The 21,382-nt window shown below is 47.0% G+C and overlaps 1 protein-coding gene across 3 annotated transcripts; it reads right to left on the bottom strand.

Annotated features, from left to right (window-relative positions):
- Positions 1–1,744: 1,744 nt before the first annotated feature.
- On the bottom strand, positions 1,745–21,310 carry AK2 (adenylate kinase 2). Of its 3 annotated transcripts, XM_014837885.3 has the most exons (7): positions 21,063–21,310; positions 12,183–12,308; positions 10,339–10,449; positions 10,116–10,210; positions 6,018–6,090; positions 4,679–4,874; positions 1,745–2,615 (listed from the first exon to the last, which is right to left on the bottom strand). In XM_014837885.3, the coding sequence occupies exons 1-7, from the start codon at positions 21,159–21,161 to the stop codon at positions 2,611–2,613; spliced, it is 705 nt and encodes a 234-aa protein (XP_014693371.3). In that variant the 5' UTR covers positions 21,162–21,310; the 3' UTR covers positions 1,745–2,610. The 3 variants fall into 3 exon arrangements, with proteins under 3 accessions (XP_014693371.3, XP_014693370.3, XP_044626225.2); XM_014837884.3 differs by lacking the exon at positions 1,745–2,615 and having other exon boundaries at positions 4,509–4,874; positions 21,063–21,277; XM_044770290.2 differs by lacking the exons at positions 1,745–2,615; positions 4,679–4,874; positions 10,116–10,210 and having other exon boundaries at positions 6,019–6,090; positions 21,063–21,264.
- Between the last annotated feature and the right edge of the window lie 72 nt (positions 21,311–21,382).

The raw sequence follows: 21,382 nt of genomic DNA, 5'->3' as shown, positions 1-21,382 counted from the left end.
CTTGGCTTGGTTTCTGAAAGTCAGGAAGACAACAGCTCCTGCCAATGCCTACATTCTCTCTCTAAACTCCATCAGCATATACTGAGCATCTGCTGTGTACCAAGAATCCTGGCCCACACGAGTATGTTGGTCACCAGTGTTGTCAGCACACTTGAGGGCTAGGGATCATTTCCAGTCTACTGATGAGGTGAGAGAACTTGCCCGAGGTCTCATGGTGGAGGAGTCGCTGCTGAAATATGTTTTCTGACTCATTTAGCTGTTTTGCTGAGAAGACTAGTGAGGCTTCCTGAGGAGTGAGACTGCTCTTCATCCTGCTCTGTCTGTGACACTTTGCACACACAAGGGATCCCAAGACACATAACCTGGGTCCTGACTGGCAGTGACTTCTTCAAAATCAGTTCTGGCAGCGTGCGTGTCCATGAGAAGGAACTCTCATCCGGAGGGGCCCTCCCTGCTGTAGAGCTGGGCGAGTCACTAAAGCACTGCAACAAGGCCAAGGGCACTGACCAGCGTCCGAGACTGCATTTGAGTTCCGACTCCGCCTCTTATGTGTGACCTCAGGAATGTTCCTCACCTGAAAAACAGGAGAATGACAGTTCTGACCGCCTCCGGTGCTTCGTGAGGGTTGTGAGGTCGCGGGGGTCGTGAAGCCGCTGCTCAGGACCTGGCGTGTCAGTCTTCCAGGAACGGCCGTTCTCATCTCGTCCACATAAGGAACCAAGCCCAAAAGAAGTAACGACTAACAGCTCGCCTGGTCTTCTTTCAGTTTATTCTTTTCAACCATACCACGCGGCCTCCCAGGCTGGATTGACAAATATTTCCCCCATTTGTTGCAGGACGATGAAGAAAATTTTCATGGAGCCTTTAAACAGCTCAGGGAATGAAAAGATCAGAGCAGAGAAGTCATGTTGACACCTGAGAATGACTGCAGAGGTGGGGAGCGGTGAAGCAGGAGAGGGAGGAGTTAGTTGCTCAGGGAGCTCGATTTAACATGCCAGTGACAACCTGGCCTCTCTCCAGAACGAGACCCTGAAGAACAGCGGCGCTTCCAGCCAAGCTCCCTCTGGTTTCAGAACAGCAGCCATTTCTCAGAAAACTCACTGGCCAAGGCAGCCCTTCCAAAGAGCATGAGAGCTTCGGTTTAGACAAATGATTTAAGTTCATTTTTGCTGGGAAAGAAATGGATTTACAAAGCAGCAGCCAAGGGCGTTAAAGAGGCAGCTGAAAAAGCAGCCAAAAATCGGGCTTAGAGCTGAGAAGCACTGGCTTTCTAGGCTGCGGACAACTGTCTGCTCACCAATTATCCAGCCCGGCAGGAAGCAGATATTTTTGTGTATATTCGGATCCAACTAACACTTCTCCAGCGTCTGTTGTGTGCCAGGCACCAAGCAAAAAGCTGCTTCTTATAAACTTCATTTAATGCCAATGAGTCTGAGAAGGCGGCATCACCAGTCTTTTTTCAGATGAGGAAGCAGGAGCAGAGGAAACGATTGGCTGGGATTCGTTATAGTTCCGTGAACCCCAAGCCCAGTGCTGTCTCCACCAGACCAAGCTGCCTTGTCCCTGGGCTCGAGGAAAGCCTGCACATGAGACCAAGAGGGTGCAGGTTCATCCTATGAGCACCCACTTGGACCTTCCTACCTCACAACTTCTAGCGACCACAAAAAAGGGCTTCCAAGCCAGATCCAGAATTCAATGTCATTTTACTAGCCCAGATCCCCTCAAAAAATGCCACAACAGGGGATACAAATTTTTAATAGACTTTATTGAGTTAGGGGCCAAACAAGGCAACATCTGGTCAGTTAAGGAAGGCACCTCATTGAAAACAGTACATCACAGTGCTGTTGAGTGATCCCAGGCACAGGATTTGAGGATGGAAAGGACAATCTTTGGATGATGTTGATTAGGACACTTGGTCATTTATTTAAAAATGTCCCTTCACACATGGTGGATGGAAGGCGGCAAGGCAGGACTGTGGCATATGCTGGCTGGCTGCTGAGAGCTTCCCCATGAGAGCGGGTGGGCTGGAAATCAGTGGTACGTCGGGAAGGAAGTGAGACCAGCCTGCCCCACCCTTGCCACAACTCCAGTAAACTTGACTACTGCCCCCGTGAACACACCGGATCTCTTTCAAATGCGGAGGTGATTTTTTTGATCTCATGGTGTGGGGAATCTGGGTCAGTAGTCAAACCCTCCCCGTTCCAAGCTGCAGGACAGACAGGACAACAGTTTGATTTCCTGCATTCCCAGCCTGGTAACCCTTGAGGTTCTGAGATAAAAGCTGAGGTCTCAGCGCACTAGCTTTAAAAAATATTGTCACCAGTCCAGAGTACATGAAACTTGATTCCTTAGAAATAATACTGCATCTCCATAGTTCTCGTTATACCCTCCAATCAGCTTTTTAAAAAATTAATTTTCCCCTTTACTTTTAAAGATCCCTACTATGTATCCAAGAAGCCACTTCACTACAACACTGCTGCTCTTCCAATACTCCTCCTGAGCCCCTCCCGACTCGTCCCTGACCACCCCTCCCCGCTGCCCAGCACCTAAGAGCAGGGATCACGCCGCGGGGTGATGAGCAGTGCTGCAGTCTCGCCTGGCCTTCTGCTACTAGGCTGAAATAGAGAGGAAACAAGAGAGAACAAAATGGGTTTTTAAAAACCAAGTAAATATCAAAGAAGGCTGGCATGCACGCCCCAGCAACCAAATGCATTAACACTGGACATTTCTCTGCCAAGTGAAAGCTCTCATGCCTGCTGAGGTTAAGGTCTGGAATTAAATGAAGCAAAAATCTAAAGCCCAACCACCCCCAAAGGGCATATGCATCCCCCATGATCATCTAGTTCTCACTGGCAGCACAAATAGCACACACACGTGTGTGTGCGTGTGTGCACATGAATGTGTATGAATGGGTGACAAATATTTGAGAAAGATCATGCACACTCAATTAGGAAACATTCAAGGGCCTCAACTTTGAGGCCAAGTGTCTGCAACTGTCCCCAGCCAAAGGGGAGTTGACTCCAAGATTCATGAGGCCACCCTCACCCAGAGGAGGACCCCAGATCCCTGTAGACATAGCTGATAATTTTGGTTTCACTCCTTTTCCGTGGCTATTCCCAGAAGTCATGTGCTTCCCAGAAATGCCCCACGCCGAAACTGGGCTTCCGTTAAGAATGGGTGGAGTTAGTTTACAGCCAGGGAAGCAAGGCAGAGCAGAGCCAGCCGACACTCACTTGAACCAGACAAACAGGGAAGCAAGATGGCCACGTACCCGTGCCCAGCTTCCAGATGGACAGAGGACAAGCCCTCTCGTAGTCTCAGAGACAGGAGGAGAGTTCAGGTCAGATGGAGACTGGGCACTTGAAAGACCACTGCACTGAGTCAGCAGGTTACGCTGAGGGAGGCAGCGTTACTTATTGGATCTGCCACTCATTTTCTAACGGTTTTTCCAGAGGCTGCTGTTTTTGTTGTCCCTCACAGCAATCTATTAATTCATCTGTTTGCCACAAATCAAACCAGAGACCAAAAGGCACAGCATGGACCCCAGGAAACACTTAATAGTTGGGGAGCTGAGGTTAGAAATAAAAGCTGGTTACTGTCATAAGTGATCTTATTTTGGGGTGATCTTTTCTTGGGGACACTGTGGCTCCCACCGTTATGAAGTAAGGAGTGAAGGACTGGATCTGGAAGGACGAGGGTTTAGTCTAAAAGGGACACATCTGACTTGAGTTTCACAGCCTCGAGAGAGGCTGGCTTTGAATAAATTCAAATCCGAAGAATCCAAGAACAGATCACCTCCAAATCAGTGTTTTCTTCATACTTGGAGACAGAGACAAACATTAAAAATAAAAACTAACAAACCTCCCCTGGTGTCTCCTTGGGGAAGTGGATTGGCTGCCCTCAGATGCCCAGCATGGATGTTCAGGAGACAGTAGTCTGAATTCAAAAGGACCCTTCACCTCGTTTAATTCTTTGGCAACAATTCCGTTTTCAAACACAGGTCCTAAATGATCCCTACTTTACAGCACTGTGATGCAGATCACAAAAATATTCCAGCTTGGCCTGGCTTCTTCTCTGGTGATACCCTCTCCCAGTAATTTTTGGAATCTATAATGTAAGCGCCTTTTTCTTCCCATTTAGGGGAAAAAAATTAATAATCCCTGTCCACACACTGACTCATGTGGTTTTTCATTGTAGGCTAAAAAACAAGCGGAATTCCCTGCCGACAATCTGCCAGCAGGAGCAGGAGCTTTGGCCTTGCCTGACTTCACGTGACCCTGGACTTCCACTCAGCTGATGGAGGTGGAATAAATACCATGAGGTTTTGGAATTGGGGTGCCTGGCAGATACCTGAGTTAGTTTTGGTCAAAAAATAAAATCGAGAGTATGGCTAAAGAAGAGCGGATAAAACATCACCTGTAACCTACAAAGTAGGAGCGTATATACATACTTATACTGACACACACACACACACACAGATGAGATGAGAGTTGCACACACACCAAAGATACATCAAGCAAGTGCTTTTTTAATTAATACATCAAATGGTATCCTCGCTGGCCTGAGGAAGCTTCCTCCACCTGCTCTGCCATTTCTACCCACCCCCTCAACAAGGATAGGAAGAAGCAAGAAATTCCTTTCTGGACCCAGCATTAGATAAACATAACCCAGTCTTTACATGTGGCTTTGGAGAAGGCTGCTAGGATGCTCGCAAACACGACGTCAGGGGTCTGGGACGCGTCGATGGCCGAGTGGATCCCTCGTTTGCGGTAGTACTCCACCAGGGGTGTGGTCTGAGTGTGGTAGGCCTCCAGGCGCACTTTCAAGGCCTTCTCATTATCATCCGATCGGCGGATCAAGGGTTCCCCAGTGATCTGAGAACAGAAAGAGGGCAATGAAACGCCAAGACTGTTAGCAAGATGCCAGATGCAGATTTGAGATGCTGTGTGGTGGCAAAGCCCATCAGAGGGAAAGACAGACAACCTAGACCCTCTCCAAGAAAGAACTATAGAGAACTCCAATACTCCCAGCAAGTTGGTCCCAGGAGCAGACCCACTGGTCTAGAGAAGTCAGGGAGCCTGAAACAGCAACCGTGAGGAAATGGGCTGGTGAGAGGAAGATGGGCAAAAATTGTCTCACAGCCTTTTCTCAGGCTGTTCTGCTTCCAAGATGAACACTTCTAGGGTCAAAAGCAAGAAAGAGAGGCCCCTGAGACCAGGAGAATACATCAGAATCAGAGCTGCATTATCACTTAGAACCTTAGGTGCCTAAGTAGTTAGTGTTTTTACCAGGGTGTCGGCCATCAACATTCGAAAGTGGTGAGTGAAGCAAGAAAGAACTGAATCATAGAAGTACTAGCTTTGGGGAATGTGACTAAGTTGACATGATAGCTTTGGAACCTGACGAACCTGTCTCATATGACAAAGGTAAAGTCAGCAAATCCTTACTATTTTCTGCATGCTCTAAAACAGATGAAACGGACTATTTATGGCAAATGTTACAGTAAACATGTATAAGACCCTCCCTTTTACATCAGCAAGCAATTGAAGAACTTGGCAGTCTTAGTCTAGCCAAAATATTCTGAATCTGTAGGGCACAGTAGGGTCACTAGAAAGAAAGGACCTTCTGAAGCAGGACTGGGCAGCAACTTTCTCCTCAATACTAGCCCTCCACTCTGCCTCTAATTCGGGGCCTCCAAGGCACCTTCTCCTGCTTAGGTGACCATTTAGGTCACCATGATGCCAGAAAGGAACAGCTCTGGACAAAACACAGGTACAAACCGGGCCCTGGGAACTAGCTGGCACTGGTGGCCACCTCGAGGCCAAGCAATAAACCACCTGGCAAGATACTGTATTGATGAGCACAGCCCTTGTGATTTATGTGATAGTGATATTTCCCATGGTTAAGTTAATAATAATGATAGAAATAAAGGGGAAATGGAAAAAACAAAGCAAAAATGAACAAACAAAAGTGAAGGAAGGAAAGAAGAGGAAACTTCCTCTCCTGAGTTTACATACATCATCTTTCATGGGCTCCTTTGGGGGGTTGAACTCCTCGTGGTAGGAACGGCCACTCAGGGGGTGAATCAGCCTGAAAGACAGCAAATGAACACCAGTCAGGTTGCCTGAAAGTATCCCTGAACCCCAGGGGTCTCCAAGATGATGAGCAGAGACAGAGAAGCAGGATGCTAGGACTTTCACTTGTTCATTCAACAAACATGTACTAAGCGCCCAGTCCGATTCAGGCCCTAGGCTGAATCCAGGGGCTATAGAGCAAGGAGTCAAGATCCCTGCTCACAAGCAGTTCTTAATTTAGTGGGGGAGACAAATGTGGAAATAAATAACTACAGTAATGTGATAATCCTTTAACAGAGATTTGTACAAAATGCTATGGGGACACAGGACAGAGAAACTAACCTTATTTTCTAAATCAGTTTGGTTATAAAATCAGAAAAGTGCTATAAGAAAAATATGTCCTGTGGATGCAAACACCACTAGACAATGAGGCACACCTTTGTGATCACAGATAAAAGAGAGAGCGATCATCAGAGGGCAACATTCAAGGTGTCAGGGAAAATGACTTATTAAACAAGTCATGGGATAAAGGGTCTAAGACGAAGCTTTTATTTGGCACTGAATGTGTAGTTGGTAGCCACTTCTGTGCTGTGTCCCCTCAGGCAACGAGCCCATGTTCCTGACTGGGAATGGCCACACCACAGGGGCCCACAAACCGAAGAAGGGAGGAGGCAGGCCAAACACTGCTCAGCAGCCAGGGCCTGCTTGAGTTCATGTGGTTTCCCAATTCTATGCCAACCAAGTTCTGCTTATTTAATTGACAGGTGCTCGCCTCATGGAGGTCTTAGCCCAGAGCTTCCCAAGTCCGGGTTAGACTATTGAAGCCACATCTCTGTAAAACATGATACTGTGTTTTAAAGACAGCACATTTTCCGGGGGCCAAGTGGTCCATTTACAGCACTGGGAAGGGGTAAGGTGATGGCCCAGTAAATCAGCTGTACTGAGCGGGCCTGCGATTGCAATCACGTAATGTGAGGCGGAGGAGGGGTTCCTCTGGTGCATCCTTTGGGAGACCCAGGGAGAGGGAGAGCATAGGCTGCTGGGCTCTGCTACAGCTTTGCCCTTGGGAAATGCAGGGGGCACGAGGTGTGGGCCATTTTCTTCACCTTCTGGAGAGCACATGGCACATAGCAGCCAGGATGCAACAAACACATCTCTCTCCTCCACACCTCTACCTCTCTTGCTCACTCCCCAAATGCCTCAGCCTTCCAGTGACATGTAATACATTGTCCCTTCCCCACTCACAAGCATCATTTTAAGAGGAATGGAAGGTTCATTCCCTGGAAAGGAAATGAAAGAAAGTCCAATCTCCAAGTTCTCAAAATGGGACTGGTCTCAAATACAAACCCAAACAGCTCTACGAACCACTGCGAGCCTGTCCTGGAAGGAGAGGGGAGGATGTGGAGGGATCAGGGCTGGGAATCTACAGCCACTACTTCTTTCAGGGTGACGCTGCGGACACCTGTTTCTTCATCCCCAAAATGGGGATGGTACCAGACATTAGGCTAATAACACCAGAGAGCCAACTAACACAATAATTAGGATACGGGAGCGCCAACACAGAGTAAGTTAAAATCAACAACCACCAACCACACTTACTCAAGAAATAAAATAATCATTCATAAAATTATTACAAGGAAGTCAGAGCTAATTCACAAGATGTTTATAGTGGTCCTTAACACGTCAGATTTAAATAACATCCATATTAAACTGACTAGTTCTTGATTCTTTTCCTTCCAAGAATCAGCGTAGTGGACTAGGAGGCAGAAAGCAAGCTTCTGGTGCCAGCTCTGCTGCTGACCTGCAGAGGGAACTTGGAAGAACACTTTTATGTGTCTGGCCTGTTTCCTCCTCCGTGAGGGAGGGGGTCACAGGAAACCACTCACTTGGCACCTGAGGGACTGAATCTTCTCTCCTTCGCCCTCTCTAGCAATCCTGGAGTTTGTTCTTTAAATCCCTGTTCCCTACCAGCCACCCCCAGTTAAAAGCCTCCATCTCTTTACATGTGGACCACAACCAGGCCCCTAGGTGGGTCCTCGTCTCTTTGTCCTTTCCCCCAATTTCACCTGCAGGAGAGAACCAAGCGAATGTTCTTAGAATGCTGTTTTTGCCACAACACCTGGAGGCTTAAGAACATCCCGTGACTCGTGACCCTCTGTCACACCTACCCTCTTTACCCTAGCAGGCCAGGCCTTCCCCAGCCAAGCTCCCATCCTACCCTCCCAACAGCATTCATTCTACTACTCAGCCCCCCAGACCATTCCTCCAACTCTGGACATTCTGCCATTGGCTCCAGATAGAGCCCCTCCCCCACCCCATACTCATTCCTGCCTCTATTCCCTTCCAGGAAAGCCTCACTGAAATCCTCTCTCTCTAGAAGGTCAAGTTTGACGTTACACCTCTCCTGGCACTCCTCCCTCCTTGCCCACAGGCTCTCTTCTTGGGCTTCCTCCTGGACTGAACGGCCCAGGTTCCACGCATGGCTTGTAGACTCTCTGAGGTCAGAGATGGGCACCATCATACTGTTCTTCTATATCCTCTCCTGGTCCTCTGCCCCCAGAGTCTAATACTGTGCTGCACACAAAGCAAGCATTCAGGAAGCTGGACTGATTGAATCAAAGGACCCCAATGCCACCTAGTACTGTTACCAACTGCATCGCATGTCAGGGACCCCAGCCCTGCTGATGTCCCTTTCTGTTAACTCTTACTGCTTCTTGGCCTACATCAACTTTGTCTGTCTGCTCTGTGCCAGTGGGGATGCAAAGAAACAAAAGTTCCTGCATTGGCGGAGCCTATGGAATAGCTAGAAACATGAAACCTGGACATTTGATTAGAAAATTGACCTAAGGTGACTCCCACTGTATCTAATATCCAGGAAAACACTCTAACACTCACTCTGCTGTCTGTTTACAGGTCTGCCTCACTCCTGGAAGATATGGACTGCAGACACATGGAAACAGCATTCAACCTCATTGGGAAATCAAAGTAATAAAATTTACAGTGAGAAAAAATTTTCCCCTAATTAAATCCAAAAATTTACAGGTACTACGATGGTCTTAGTATCAGTTTAACAGGAGACAACTGGAAGAAACACAAACGTACAACAACAAGGGAACAAGCACGTAAATGATGGGTCATCTATTGTGAAATATCACACAGCAATTAAAATAACAGTCATGGATGTCTGGTCAAAGATGGTAGGCTGACCACCTTCCTGAGACCCCTTTAAAATGACTAAGGAATAAAAAAAAGCTATAGCCCAAGGCAGAGACAAGAATAGGAGGGCCTATTAGTGGTTGAGAGCTTCCAACATATTTCTGGAAGGTACAAAGCAGACGGTGGAGTAATTAGAAATAGGGCAGGGGAGGGCGTAGCCTAAAGCAGTGGAGATCTTTCAGAGCAAACACGTTCAGAAGCAGAAGCATTTCTGCGTTCAATGTCGACTACTATAGACAAACAAGAACTTGAAGACAAAACATGCAAAAAAATAGTGATTTTGGCGAAGGTGGCTGCACCACGAGCAAATTTTCCCTCCATTTTCTAAACTTTCTGTAGATGCTCATATTCTTTTTATAATTAATAAAAAGCCTACAGCAAGGCATGGCAACTCCAACTGGAATCAGATTTTAAAAAGCATTCAAATGGAGATACGCACGTAAGGAATTTACTATTTCTTAAGCGCCTATTACGGGTGCAAGGCTCTGAACTATGCATACTATGTTATCTAACATGCCAACAGTTTCTTGAAGCAGGTGTTACTAACCGCACTCTACATATGGGGAAATAGCCTTGGAGAGGTTAAGAAACTTGTCTAGGGTCAGAGTTAAAAGGTGACAGGACTGAGAGGCTGACTTCAGATCCCTTGCTCTTCTTTCCACATCCCCATCCCTATGCCACCACTTCAGCGGATGTCACCAAATAAGATCGATCCACGCTGAAATGGCACTCAGCTTCCTGGCTTGGGTTAGGCAACAGCAGTTCCCATGGTCTGACAAAGCTCTGAGGAAGCACACAAAGAAGGGACCTTCAGGGGACAAATACCTTCCCGTGATTCTCCGGATCAGCAGAGAGTCAGGGACGCTGAATTCAATGACAGAATCAAGCTTCTCTTTCCTCTTCTCCATGAGGTTGTCAAGCTGTAAAAGAGTGTGTGGCACACCTAAGCTACCAGAGCTTGATCAGACCCATCTCCCTCAAAGGAAGTAAGAGACAAAGGGCCAGAGTTGGCTTTCAAGCGGTGAAGATACAAAACCAGGCCACCCACCATTTCAGCCTGTCTCACAGTCCGAGGGAAGCCATCTAGAAGAAAACCATTTTTGCATGGAGGGGTCTCCAAGTTCTTCTCAATGAGCTCCACCACCATCTCATCGCTCACCTGGAAGTTAAGAACAAAACAGCCTTGGGTTTAAATCTGTTACCTGGTGACACCAGCCCAACTCCACAGTCACACGTTTGTGTCTGTATAACCAATTACTAAGCAGCATGTTTTCTTGACCCCAAAGAAGCAAAAATCAGAGCAAATGTGGAGTGGCTCCATTCGGAAGATTCAGTTTCATGGTATTTCTGTGGTTGCCATACACACATTCTCTCTCTTGAGATTCTCCCGTGTCCTAATCTAGGCAAGGGAAGAGAATTCCACTGCCTGTCACCCTACCAGGAGGGCTCCAGGTCTTGGGTCCTGAAGGTCTCTTTGGCCATTAGAGTCCTGACCATCTGAAAACAACTTATCAGCAATCAGCTGTCCTAAGGGAACAAAAAAGATAAAGACACATGGCTGAGAGATCACCTGAGGAAGGCTCCAGGAGAGAGTGGGGGTTGGCCAGAATGCAGAAAGGCACCAACTTTGCCTGTTTCACAACTTTGATTAGGCGGACAGTAAAGTGACCCAGCCCATCCTGGACATGAGGCAACAGAGAAGGTCACTGAATTGGCAAGACTGGGTCAGACCAAGGAACTGAAGGGTCAGCCCAACACATCTCTGAGCCTCTCTAAAAACTCCAATGAGGACCCCTCCCAGCTTTCAAAAACCTAGTTTTTCTTCTGGGCTTTCACAGAAAGAGAAGTTCTCTGCCTGCATCACAGTGAAAATGCTCATCTTATCTCTCGGGACCAGCTGTGAACTTAGGGACAAAGTGTAAGCTCTGTGACTAAGTGAAGGCTGGAGATAAGTAATCTCATTGCCACATCCTAATTTTTCTCAGTACAGGATCTTCTGCCAAGACCCAAAGTCCAAAATACCCAGCTTCCTGGCTTGACTCAAGGCATCACTAACATGAAGGCAAAGCTGGGAGTTAAGGGGCAGGTGGGAGGGCAGGCAGGGGTACCACTCGATATAGCTGCAGAATCTCAAACCCTGGCAGGAGGTAAGTCGGGGAGGGAGGCAAAGCCCAGGACCTTCCCCACACAACATTCGCGGATGCGAAAAGACCAAAGGGCCAAGCACATGATGATTTCAAAAGGTGATTCCCAAAGGCCCTGTCCCAGAAGAACTCGGTTACAATTAAGCTCTGGCACCAATCAAAGAAGATGTAGTAGATAATATATTGTATTTGTCCAATCAGATCAACTAAACTAAAAACAAGAGAAAATGCGGTTTATACCCTCCAAATAGGAAGGATTACTTTTGTCAATTGCCAAGCGACTCCTCTGTTAAGAGACACAGAACACAGAGTCACAAAAGTAGATTAAAAACACTCTGTGGCTTCCTGAGTCCTCTCTTGAATGCATCCTTGAATTCTGGCCTAGGGATGGCAGTTTCATTTTTGGCCCTAAAAAGTGGGTGCATCACAAAATGCACCAGCATGAAGGAACCTCAAGAATACTGTGAATAAAATAGATGCTGTAAATTTGGAACGAAGCAAGCAACTTACTCATATAATGCGCCAGTTTAAAACACCCTGCAGCACAGGGCTGCCCAATAGATCGTTCCACAATGATGGAAATGTTCTCTATCTGTGCTGGCTAGCAAACACCTGAAAGGTGGCAGGTGAGACTGAGGAAATGAATTTAAACTAATTTCAAGAGCGACATGTGGCTGGTGCACCATCTTAGGCAGCGCAGATCCGGACTCTGAAGAATAGCAACATTCATTGGTGCCACCAAACCTACCAGTTTCCCGGCATCCATAGTCGCCTTCAGCTTTTTTCCCAGCTCTGAGCCAGAAGCCACCATGGCTCTCAGCATGTCCCCAGTAGCCAAATGGCAGACACAGAAGTTTTCGGCCAATTTGGGTGCCTGTGGAGGGGAAGACAAAAACCGGGATACAGTTAACACTGCAGACCCCGGAGTCAGACTGCCGGGCGTGAAGCTGGCCCTGCCACTTACTGGCTGTGTGAACTTTGGCAAATGCCTATTTCCTTACCTGTAATGGATAAAAGTACTTTATATTATATTCTAATGTATAATCATTATAGGGTTGTAGTAAGAATTACATGAGATAACACAGGAAAAGCATTAAAACAATGCAGGTAGCACACAGGAAGTTGTCATAAATATTAGCAATTATCACTACTTCCACTAGACACACTATGACACATAAGCCTCAGCTTCCCCATTATAAATGGGAAGAATAAAAAGAGCAGTGTCAACACTTCACACGGTTGCTGTGAATTTAAATGAGTTCATGTATGTACGGCACTCGGCACAATGCCTGGCACGTAATGCGTTGAATGAAGATTTGCCAAAGGAATGAATGTGTGATTGTCAAGTACTGTGGCCACTGGCCTGGGAGGCAGCTGGGGCAAGGTGAAGAACACAGGTTTCGCCTTGACAGACCCGGCTCTTCCCCTTCCTGTTACCAGGGAGCTCCATTACCTTGGCCAAATCACTTAACCTCTCAGAGGCTCGTTTCCTCCTGTTTAAAATGAAGGCAAAAAGGCTCCATCTCAGAAGGTAGCTGTGAGGCTCAGAGGAAATATATACAAAGCGCACTCAGTAAACAGTAAGCACTTATCTATCAGTTTTAGGAGGCAGTACGGCCTTTTGGTAAACAGCATGAGCTTGAGAGTCAAACTGCCAGGGTTTCAGACTCCACATCCGCCAACGACTAGACATGTGACTTGAGAAAAATTCTATTACCTAAGTTGCCAATTTCCTCTAAGTAAAATGGAGATGGTTAACAGTACCTACATCAGCGTGTTGATGAGATTACACAAAATTTGGCACAAGCAGGGCCAGGCACATCTAAGTGCTCAGTGAACATCAGCTGTCACTGTAACCCCTGCCCTACTGTCCGCATTCATTCATACGGAAAGAAAATGCATCCGGACGCCTCTTCCAAGAACCCTGCTGGGAGCCAGGGAGCCAGGTGAATAGGACACACAGACTCTGTCCTCTAGGCAAGGTTTGGTGGACGACATATCAGAACAAAGACGACAACAGGAAGAGACCCTGGATGGTTCGACACTGGTTTTGTAGCGGCAAAAAGGAGCACAAAATTCACAAGGAAAAGAATCAGTTCAAGGAGCTTAATACATAGCTTTCCAGTTCAACTGTTTCATCAAATAAGTAGGTTGGATCCTCCTTCAAACGAGTTCACTGGCAGTTTTCTTAGGCGCACGCAATAAAAGCTACATGGATGGAGCTCAACGCAGCAAATTCTGGTTTGTGATTCATGGGCTGATTGAATGCAAGCAAAGAAATGACTTCACAGAAAATGGAACCGAGACAGGAAGGCATTAAAAACCCACACTTTTGAAAATCTATGAAGGTCAGGACCCTCTGGCAATGGAAAACCTCCCAGTCTCCAGGCTGGCAGTGGCCACATACCCAGAGAACTCTGCTTTTCTGCCCATCTTTCTCCTTGGTTGTTGAAATTAACTTGGGTGAAAAATCTGGAAGTCAGGCTCGCTCAAGGGTAAAGGCTGACCAAAACACCGCAGAAGAGCTGTTAGCACAGAACCTAATGTTCTAGTTTTATCGCCCCCAGACTGCGGGACTCTTATATGCTGTTCCAGGTGGCTGAATTCTACAACTGTATAGAAGAACCCAACAGGGAAGACACGGCATGGCGGAAGCCTAACTCCTTCATTCCCTGCCGGCTGCACGGGGCTCAATGTGGTGGGCAAAGAGCACGGACTTTGGAGTCAGACAGATTTGCACACGAATCCTGGCTAAATCTTTAGCACTCAATAACTGTGTGACCTTGGGCTGATTACTTAACCTCTCAGATCCTCAGTTTACCCACCAGTCAAATGGGGATAATGTCTAACTCACAGAGCTATTGTGAGGATAAAATGCAATAAAGTACCCAAAACATCAGACACACAGTAGGCACTCAACAAATAAAAAAAAGAACTCCTTCCCTGGTCCTTTCTTTCTTTGTTTCTTTTTTTTTTTGGCCGCGGAAGATTCACCCTGGGGGCAGCCTGGTGGTGTAGTGGTTAAGTTCGCTTGCTCCACTTCAGCAGCCTGGGGTTCAGGTGTTCAGATCCCAGATGTGGACCTGGACCTACACACCACTCATCAAGCCATGCTGAGGCAGTGTCCCACATACAAAATAGAGGAAGACTGGCACAGATGTTAGCTCAGGGCCAATCTTCCCCAAGCAAAAAGAGGAGGATTGGCAACAGATGTTGGTTCAGGGCCAATCTTCCTCACTCTCCCCCCCAAAAAAGTTTATATATATAAAAAAAAATTGCCTTGAGCCAACATCTGTTGCCAATCTTCCTCTTTTTGCTTGAGGAAGATAGGCCCTGAGCTAACATCTGTGTCAATCTTCCTCTACTTTGTATGTGGGTCACCACCACAGCATGGCTGACGACAAGTGGTATAGGTCCATGCCAGGTAGCTGAACCTGGACCTGGAAGTGGAGCGTGCTGAACTTACCCACTAGGCCACAGGCTGGACCCCCATGGTTTTTCTTTTTTGCATTACTCTTTACTTGCAAACTGCAGAAGCTTGATGAAAGAACTTTATCATCTTCCCCTCACACTTCAAGCTTATGCTTTAGGACAACGCTTCTCTACTCCAAATCACCTGGGGGAGCTGCTAAAGTGGGTTCTGATTCCACAAGGTGGGGCCTGAGCATCTGCATTTTTAACAACCTTCCAGGCCTGGCTGTGCTGCAGGCCCCCGAGCCACCTGTGTTTCACTAGTCATGGACTGTTGCTGACCCCAAGTAATAGGCTCATCACCTCTATGAGAACCCTATGGGGGAGGATGGTGGACTTTGCGGGGGCATGGGTAAGACTAGCTAAAACCACTGGGGAGGCAGCACAGTGGGCTTCGTGTTCTCAGACTTCAGTGTATTCTCACAATCGCCTGGGGCACTTGCTAAAAACACAAAGCCAGGCCCACCCTTAGAGTTTAGGACTGAGTGGTTCTCAGGCAGCGCACTCGGATCCTGATGTACACTGTGTGCGAAGCCCCGGGGCAGTGGCACAACACTGAGCTGTATAGCGATACAGATCTGGGTGGAAACAGGGACTACAGTTTACTCACTGTGTCACCTGGAACGAGTTATGCGGCCTTCTTAAGGCCTCAGTTTCTTCATCCCTAGAGTCCGGATGACAATGTCTACTTTCAGAGCTGTTGTGGGGATTTAATAAGATTGTACGTACCCAAAGAATCCAGCACAGTGCCTGGCACTTACGGAAATAAAGGGAAACTACCAGTCGTTGAGATCTGATTTAATCTCAAACTCACTTCTTTCTCACTTGGAAATCATCTTTCTGCCTCCAGTCTTTCCTGCTCCCACCTCCAATGCTCCTGCATGTGCGGCTGGAATCATCCTCTAAAATACTGTTGGACATGCTACCCTGCCCCTCTCCGCAACACACACACATTCAGAAGCCTTCACCGTCTCCCCAGTGCAACAGAGGAGAAGTCCAAATATCTTAGCCTCGCACTCTGTCCTCCACGATCAACTTCCTATACCTCCTAAGCTCTTCAAATTTATCCCTGCGAGCTCCCTACCTGGATGCCCTGCACCGCCGCAAACAGCTGCTCTCTGTATGATTCCCAAACATACAATATAAGCCTCTCCTTGGACCTCGGCTCAGGCTCCTCTCTATGCAGGAATGCCCTCTCCCTTCCCCCTACTGGTCAGAGCTCTACCCTTCTCTGTAGTCAAATTCTGAGCATCTCTCTCCCACTTAAAAACCTCAACTATCCCTTCTGCCTCTGAGAAGGAATCATCAACATCAGCTAACTTTGAGTGTCTGCAACAAGCCAAGCAATTTTTCCATGCACTGTTTGACAGTATTTAGTATGCACAATGCATAACAAACCCATGAGGCAGCAACTATTTTTGTCTGCATTTTACAAATGAAATTCAGAGGCTAAGCTGCCCAAGATCACATAGCTCGTAAGAGAAGAACCTGGCGAGTGGCCTCAAGACTATCAAGACCTTGCTCTTACTCTTGACATTGTGCGGCCTTAGAAAACCACCACCACCCACAGAGCCTTAGTGGCTGTCCTTGGGGAAGGGTGTCGGTGTCTGTGTGTCTGTGTGTGTGTATGTGTGTGTGACCAGAAGGGAGCACAAGGACTTCACAATGTTCTGTATCTTGATATGGGTATAAGCTACACAAGTGCGTTCATCTTGTGAAAATTCCTCAAGTCCCTCCCTTAGGATACTTGCATCTTTCTCTATATATACTACACTTCAATAAAAAAGTTTAAAAAAACTCACAGAAACCTGTGTTTGAACTTCAGCTCTGCATCATAACTTACTATGTAACCCTAGGCCAGTGACTCTTTGAGACTATTTCTTTATAAATTGAGGATACTATTACCAACATCACTGGGTGGGGAGGAGGAAGAATGGGAGACTCTCAACAAATTATAGTTCTTGTTCTAACCCTGAACTATCCCAGCATTTGTCAGTCACTCAGCTGACACTTACCACGTGGTACTTTGCACTAGTGTGTATTGTTTGCATGCATGTTAATTTCTGCCTCTACACCTAGATTAATAGCAACAATGTAAGATGGTGACTTTGCTCAAGAATGAGACAGTCAAGAGTTCAAATCCTGCCTCTGCTACTTACTCTACGTAAGTAACTCTATGAATGTCCTGGGGCAAGATACAGCCTGTGGGCCTCAGGTTATCAGTAAAAGGGTACAGATAACAACAGGACCTACCTCCTAGGGTTGTAGGATTAAATCAGATGACACATATGAAGTCTTTGGCTGGGGGGGTCTGTCACATTAACTAAGCAAAGGGTGACTTTTGTAATATTATACCCTCTTGAGGGAAGGGCTGCTCTCTGCATCTTTAGCACTGAACTTACCCAACAAAACATGCATAGGGAGGAGGAAACTCTAACCCAGAGCAGCAGACAGCAGCAGAAAGAGCATGAGCTTTGGAGTCATTCAGAGGCAAGATCTGCCAATGCCTTGCTATGGAAGCTAGAGAACAAGCTCTCTGAACATCAGTTTCGCCTACTGTAAAAGGGGGAAGAAGAATATGGGTCTCAGAGTTGCTGTGTCACTGCATTGACGTAACTGACAGACCCTGACCTGCAAGATAGTAGCTGATTGCCTCAGAGTGCCTGGCCTTGAGGAACTGGTATAAACTGGACACATGGAAGAAACTGAACAGGGGCTGGCAGAGAAAACAGGAAATACCTTGGTTTGGGCCCCAGTGTAGGAACATCCAACCCCAAAAGGGAGACAGAAAAGTAAGATTACATAAATAAAACAACAAACCCAAGTATTGTAGATGTTTTTAAACAGTGTTATGTTGATGCAAAAGCAGATAGTTTAAAATGTTTAATTATTTTAGTTAAAAATGAGAAGTTTTAAAAGGAGACATTATTTCAGTCATGCCAACATCAAATATGTAAAGTACTGCGCTATGCACTTATAAAAGGAAGTACTAATGGGAAGAAAACAAACATAACTGAGTAGGCACAAGGCACTAACCCAGGTTAGGGATTTTACATCAGAGACTGGAAACATGTACCAATGGGAGCCAGGCTGGCCACGCAAATGAATGAAGGGGGTCAAATGAAAGCAACAGGCAGCAAAGAGGGCCATGGAGGGCACAGGAGAGTTCATGGACCATCCAAAGCGGCATCGCCACTCAACTGCACGCCAAGTCGGAATGGAGGCCCAGAGCCACCACATCTGACTTCTCAAGAGAAACTGGACATCTGGATTTTTAAGTGAAATTTCACAACTGCAAATGCTGTGTGGTCAACTTATTTTGAAAGCTGACACAGAAAAGGAACAAATTAAGCATTTATGCTGCCTTTTCTGTACAAACCACACCAAATGGGAGATGAGAAGTTTCTCTTTATAGAAACATTTCAGCTAATAAATGAAAAGGTAATGATGTAATTAGAACACCACCATTTTGCCACCCACAATGAATTCCTGGGCCCAGGCACTGACCACCACAGGGACAAGCAGACACGACGTGCTTCCTCATCAACAGCACAGCTCCACCTGTGACTTAGTTGGGCCAAGAAAACCCAGATCAGGTTAAGTTTAGGATCAAACTACCAATTTATAGGAAACAGAAAGAGGAAGACGTTAAATACACCATGGGGATACAATAAAAAATTCCCAGAGACATACTCCCAAGAAAAACAACCCATTTTCTTCCACACACACAAAAAAAAAACTGCAAGAAAAAAAAGGAGGGGAACCTGTCAATTAAGAGACTTAAAATGATCACATTGTGAGACAAATGGAAATATAAACACCGACTGATATTTAAAAATGCTAATTTTTAGGGGTTATTGTACTTGTTTACAAAAAAAAATTATCTTTTAGAGATACACACGGAAATATTTACAAACGAAATGTTAGGACATCTGGGAGCTGCTTTAAAATAATTTGTGAAGGGAGCATGGGTGCGGAAGGAATGGCCATGAGCTGATGGTTCCTGGGGCTGGATAATGGGTACACAGGGGCTCATTATACCATCCCGCCTTCTTTTCTGTATTCAAAAGTCTTTACAATCAAAAGTGAGGGTGTGTCTGCTAGCTAAATGCTGCTGTAGGCTGCCACTTTGCAACCTCTGATTTATGAACTGTCGTTTATTTTTAACTCCATAAAACTACAACCACCGGTATTCCTATTGTTCCAACTATGGAAAGAAAGGCGTAGAGAGGTCAAGCGACTTGTGTAAATCTTACCCTTTCCTCAAGCCCCAGCTCTAATGACATCTCCTCTATTTCCATAAAGCCTTCTCTGACGAACTCCCACCATACACGCATACTCACAAATCAGTTCATAATTTTTTTTACAACTTCCTGAATACATCACCCTTTACACTGAAATACATCCAAGTTGGGGGGGAGGGGAGATGTATTACTAAGATGAGGGAGTCAATAATTACTGAACACCTACTATGTGCCAGGTTGTCATGTGGGTACCTAAGGGTGCTTTACACATGTATATAACATAATCTTCCAACATCCTTGTGAACCTTTGGTCTACGCAGGCAAGAACCTCATCAGTCTTGTTCACTGCTCTATCTCGAATGTTTGGTGCTCATGAAATGGCAAATGAGTAAGGAAGGTGTTCTCCCCATTTTTCAGGTGAGAACACTGAGGCTTAGAAATTACAAAACTTGCTAGATTATAAAGCCCTTGTCTCAGCACTGAGCTGGGTTGTCCATTTCACAACTACTAAAATTATTAACCTCAATATGAACTAAGAAAAAATAATCGATGCATTTGAGCTACCCTATTTATACTCGGTCACTCACAGCAAAAGTCTGCAGTCTGGGATTAAACATTCCTAGGCCGCAAGTTACCTAATAACCGAGGGTGGTAGCAACAGGGAAGAGGAGACTTCAGTGTTACTGAGAACAAGGGGTTAGGTAACAGGGAGCTCCAAGGACGAATCCGCTCGGGCTATACAGAGAAAAGGGAAAGCGGGCCTTCACCTAGTGCTCAGAGACAAAAGCAGTCACAGGAATGATCCGCATTTCCCAGACTTCCCTTCTCCTCATCACCCACACGAATCTGTGTCCTTCATCCATTTCCAGTAACCCCATCAAGTGCCAAGTAATGTACTGGGTGCCATGGGGGTCCCAAGACTGAGTAAGACAAGACAGTCTGTTTGCCAAGACGCTGCAGTCTTTGCAAGTTGCTAGGAAGAGAAGAGTGGGCACAGAGCAGTCTCTAGAACCAAAGTCCCTCAGGAGCTCAGACTTTCAGGAATTCCCTCTTTAGAACCTAACAACAAGCAAGAGCCTGAGGCTTGGGGGGCAATGCCAGATGCCAGGCAGGAAGGGGGGACATTGATAATCCAACCTGTGGGCTTCTAAATCCTAACCGAGACCATAAATCCCAGCCTTGATCTGTGGACCCATTACCTCCCAGACACCAAGAGAGGCCCTGCAGTGGGATAGGGCAGAAGGTCACTTCAGACTCCAATCACCTCCTGAGGTACCAGGCTCCAGGAAGTCAATGTCCCTAACTTGAGAAAGCCACCTGACCTCTCTGGGCCTGTTTTCTTACCTGTATATTGGGGTACCCTCGCCTAACCCCCCAACTTCACTGGCTCACGCAGGCCATACCTCACTTCTCTGAGCAGACGCCTAATGAGCACGTCAGCTCCCACTCCGCCCCACGTGCTGGAAATGCTCCTCTACCTTCAGTCATTAACCACTATAAGAGACATCCCCCACCCCGAGTGCCTGGGACGTAACCCTGGACAATTCACTCTCAAAGCACAGGGAACCTGGGGGCCCTGCCTCCGCTCAGGTGGCACTCTAGAAGCATGAGGCCAGGACTCAGCCTACTTCTCAAACCCTCTCAGCTTTTAACCCTTTACGGCATCTAACCAGTCCTTAAATCCACTAGCATGACACCTCAAGCCTGGATCCCTCAAGAACTCTAATCCCAACTCAAACTCCTCCGATCTCCCATTTGGACCCTCCCCCAAACGCCTTACCAGAACCCCAAACGCCTGCCAAGGTCCCTGGAGGCCTCAGTCCGGTGCCCTGCTCTGGGGCGATTCGGACCTCCTGCCGCCCTGACCTTGGAGATCCGCGGGCTCCGATATCAAGCCCGGCCCTGCAGCTCACCTGGGTACCCTTGCCGGCCCCGGGCGGCCCCAGCAGCACGGCCCGGATGCCTTGAGGACTCTTTCGGGCCTCTTCGGCCGCGGGTGCGTTAGGAGCCATGGCCGCCGAAGCCTCTCACTGCTCAACCCGCCTGCACACCTAGCAGGTCCAACGCTTCCAGGCCAGCGCGCCCCGCACGCCACGCACGCCCCGCTTGCTGCTCACACTGGCCCGTCGCCACGTCCGTCAGGCCGCTCCGCCCGCCCCTTTGCCAGACGGACACTTCAACCTGCCAACCATGTGGCGATACTGGGGAATACTGCTTTTGATTGGACAGAATT

This window comes from Equus asinus, chromosome 5 (genome assembly GCF_041296235.1).
Source record: "Equus asinus isolate D_3611 breed Donkey chromosome 5, EquAss-T2T_v2, whole genome shotgun sequence".
NCBI classification, from domain to species: domain Eukaryota; kingdom Metazoa; phylum Chordata; class Mammalia; order Perissodactyla; family Equidae; genus Equus; species Equus asinus.
Note: the sequence above shows the minus strand (reverse complement) of the source record. Positions and strands in the feature narration are given on the sequence as shown.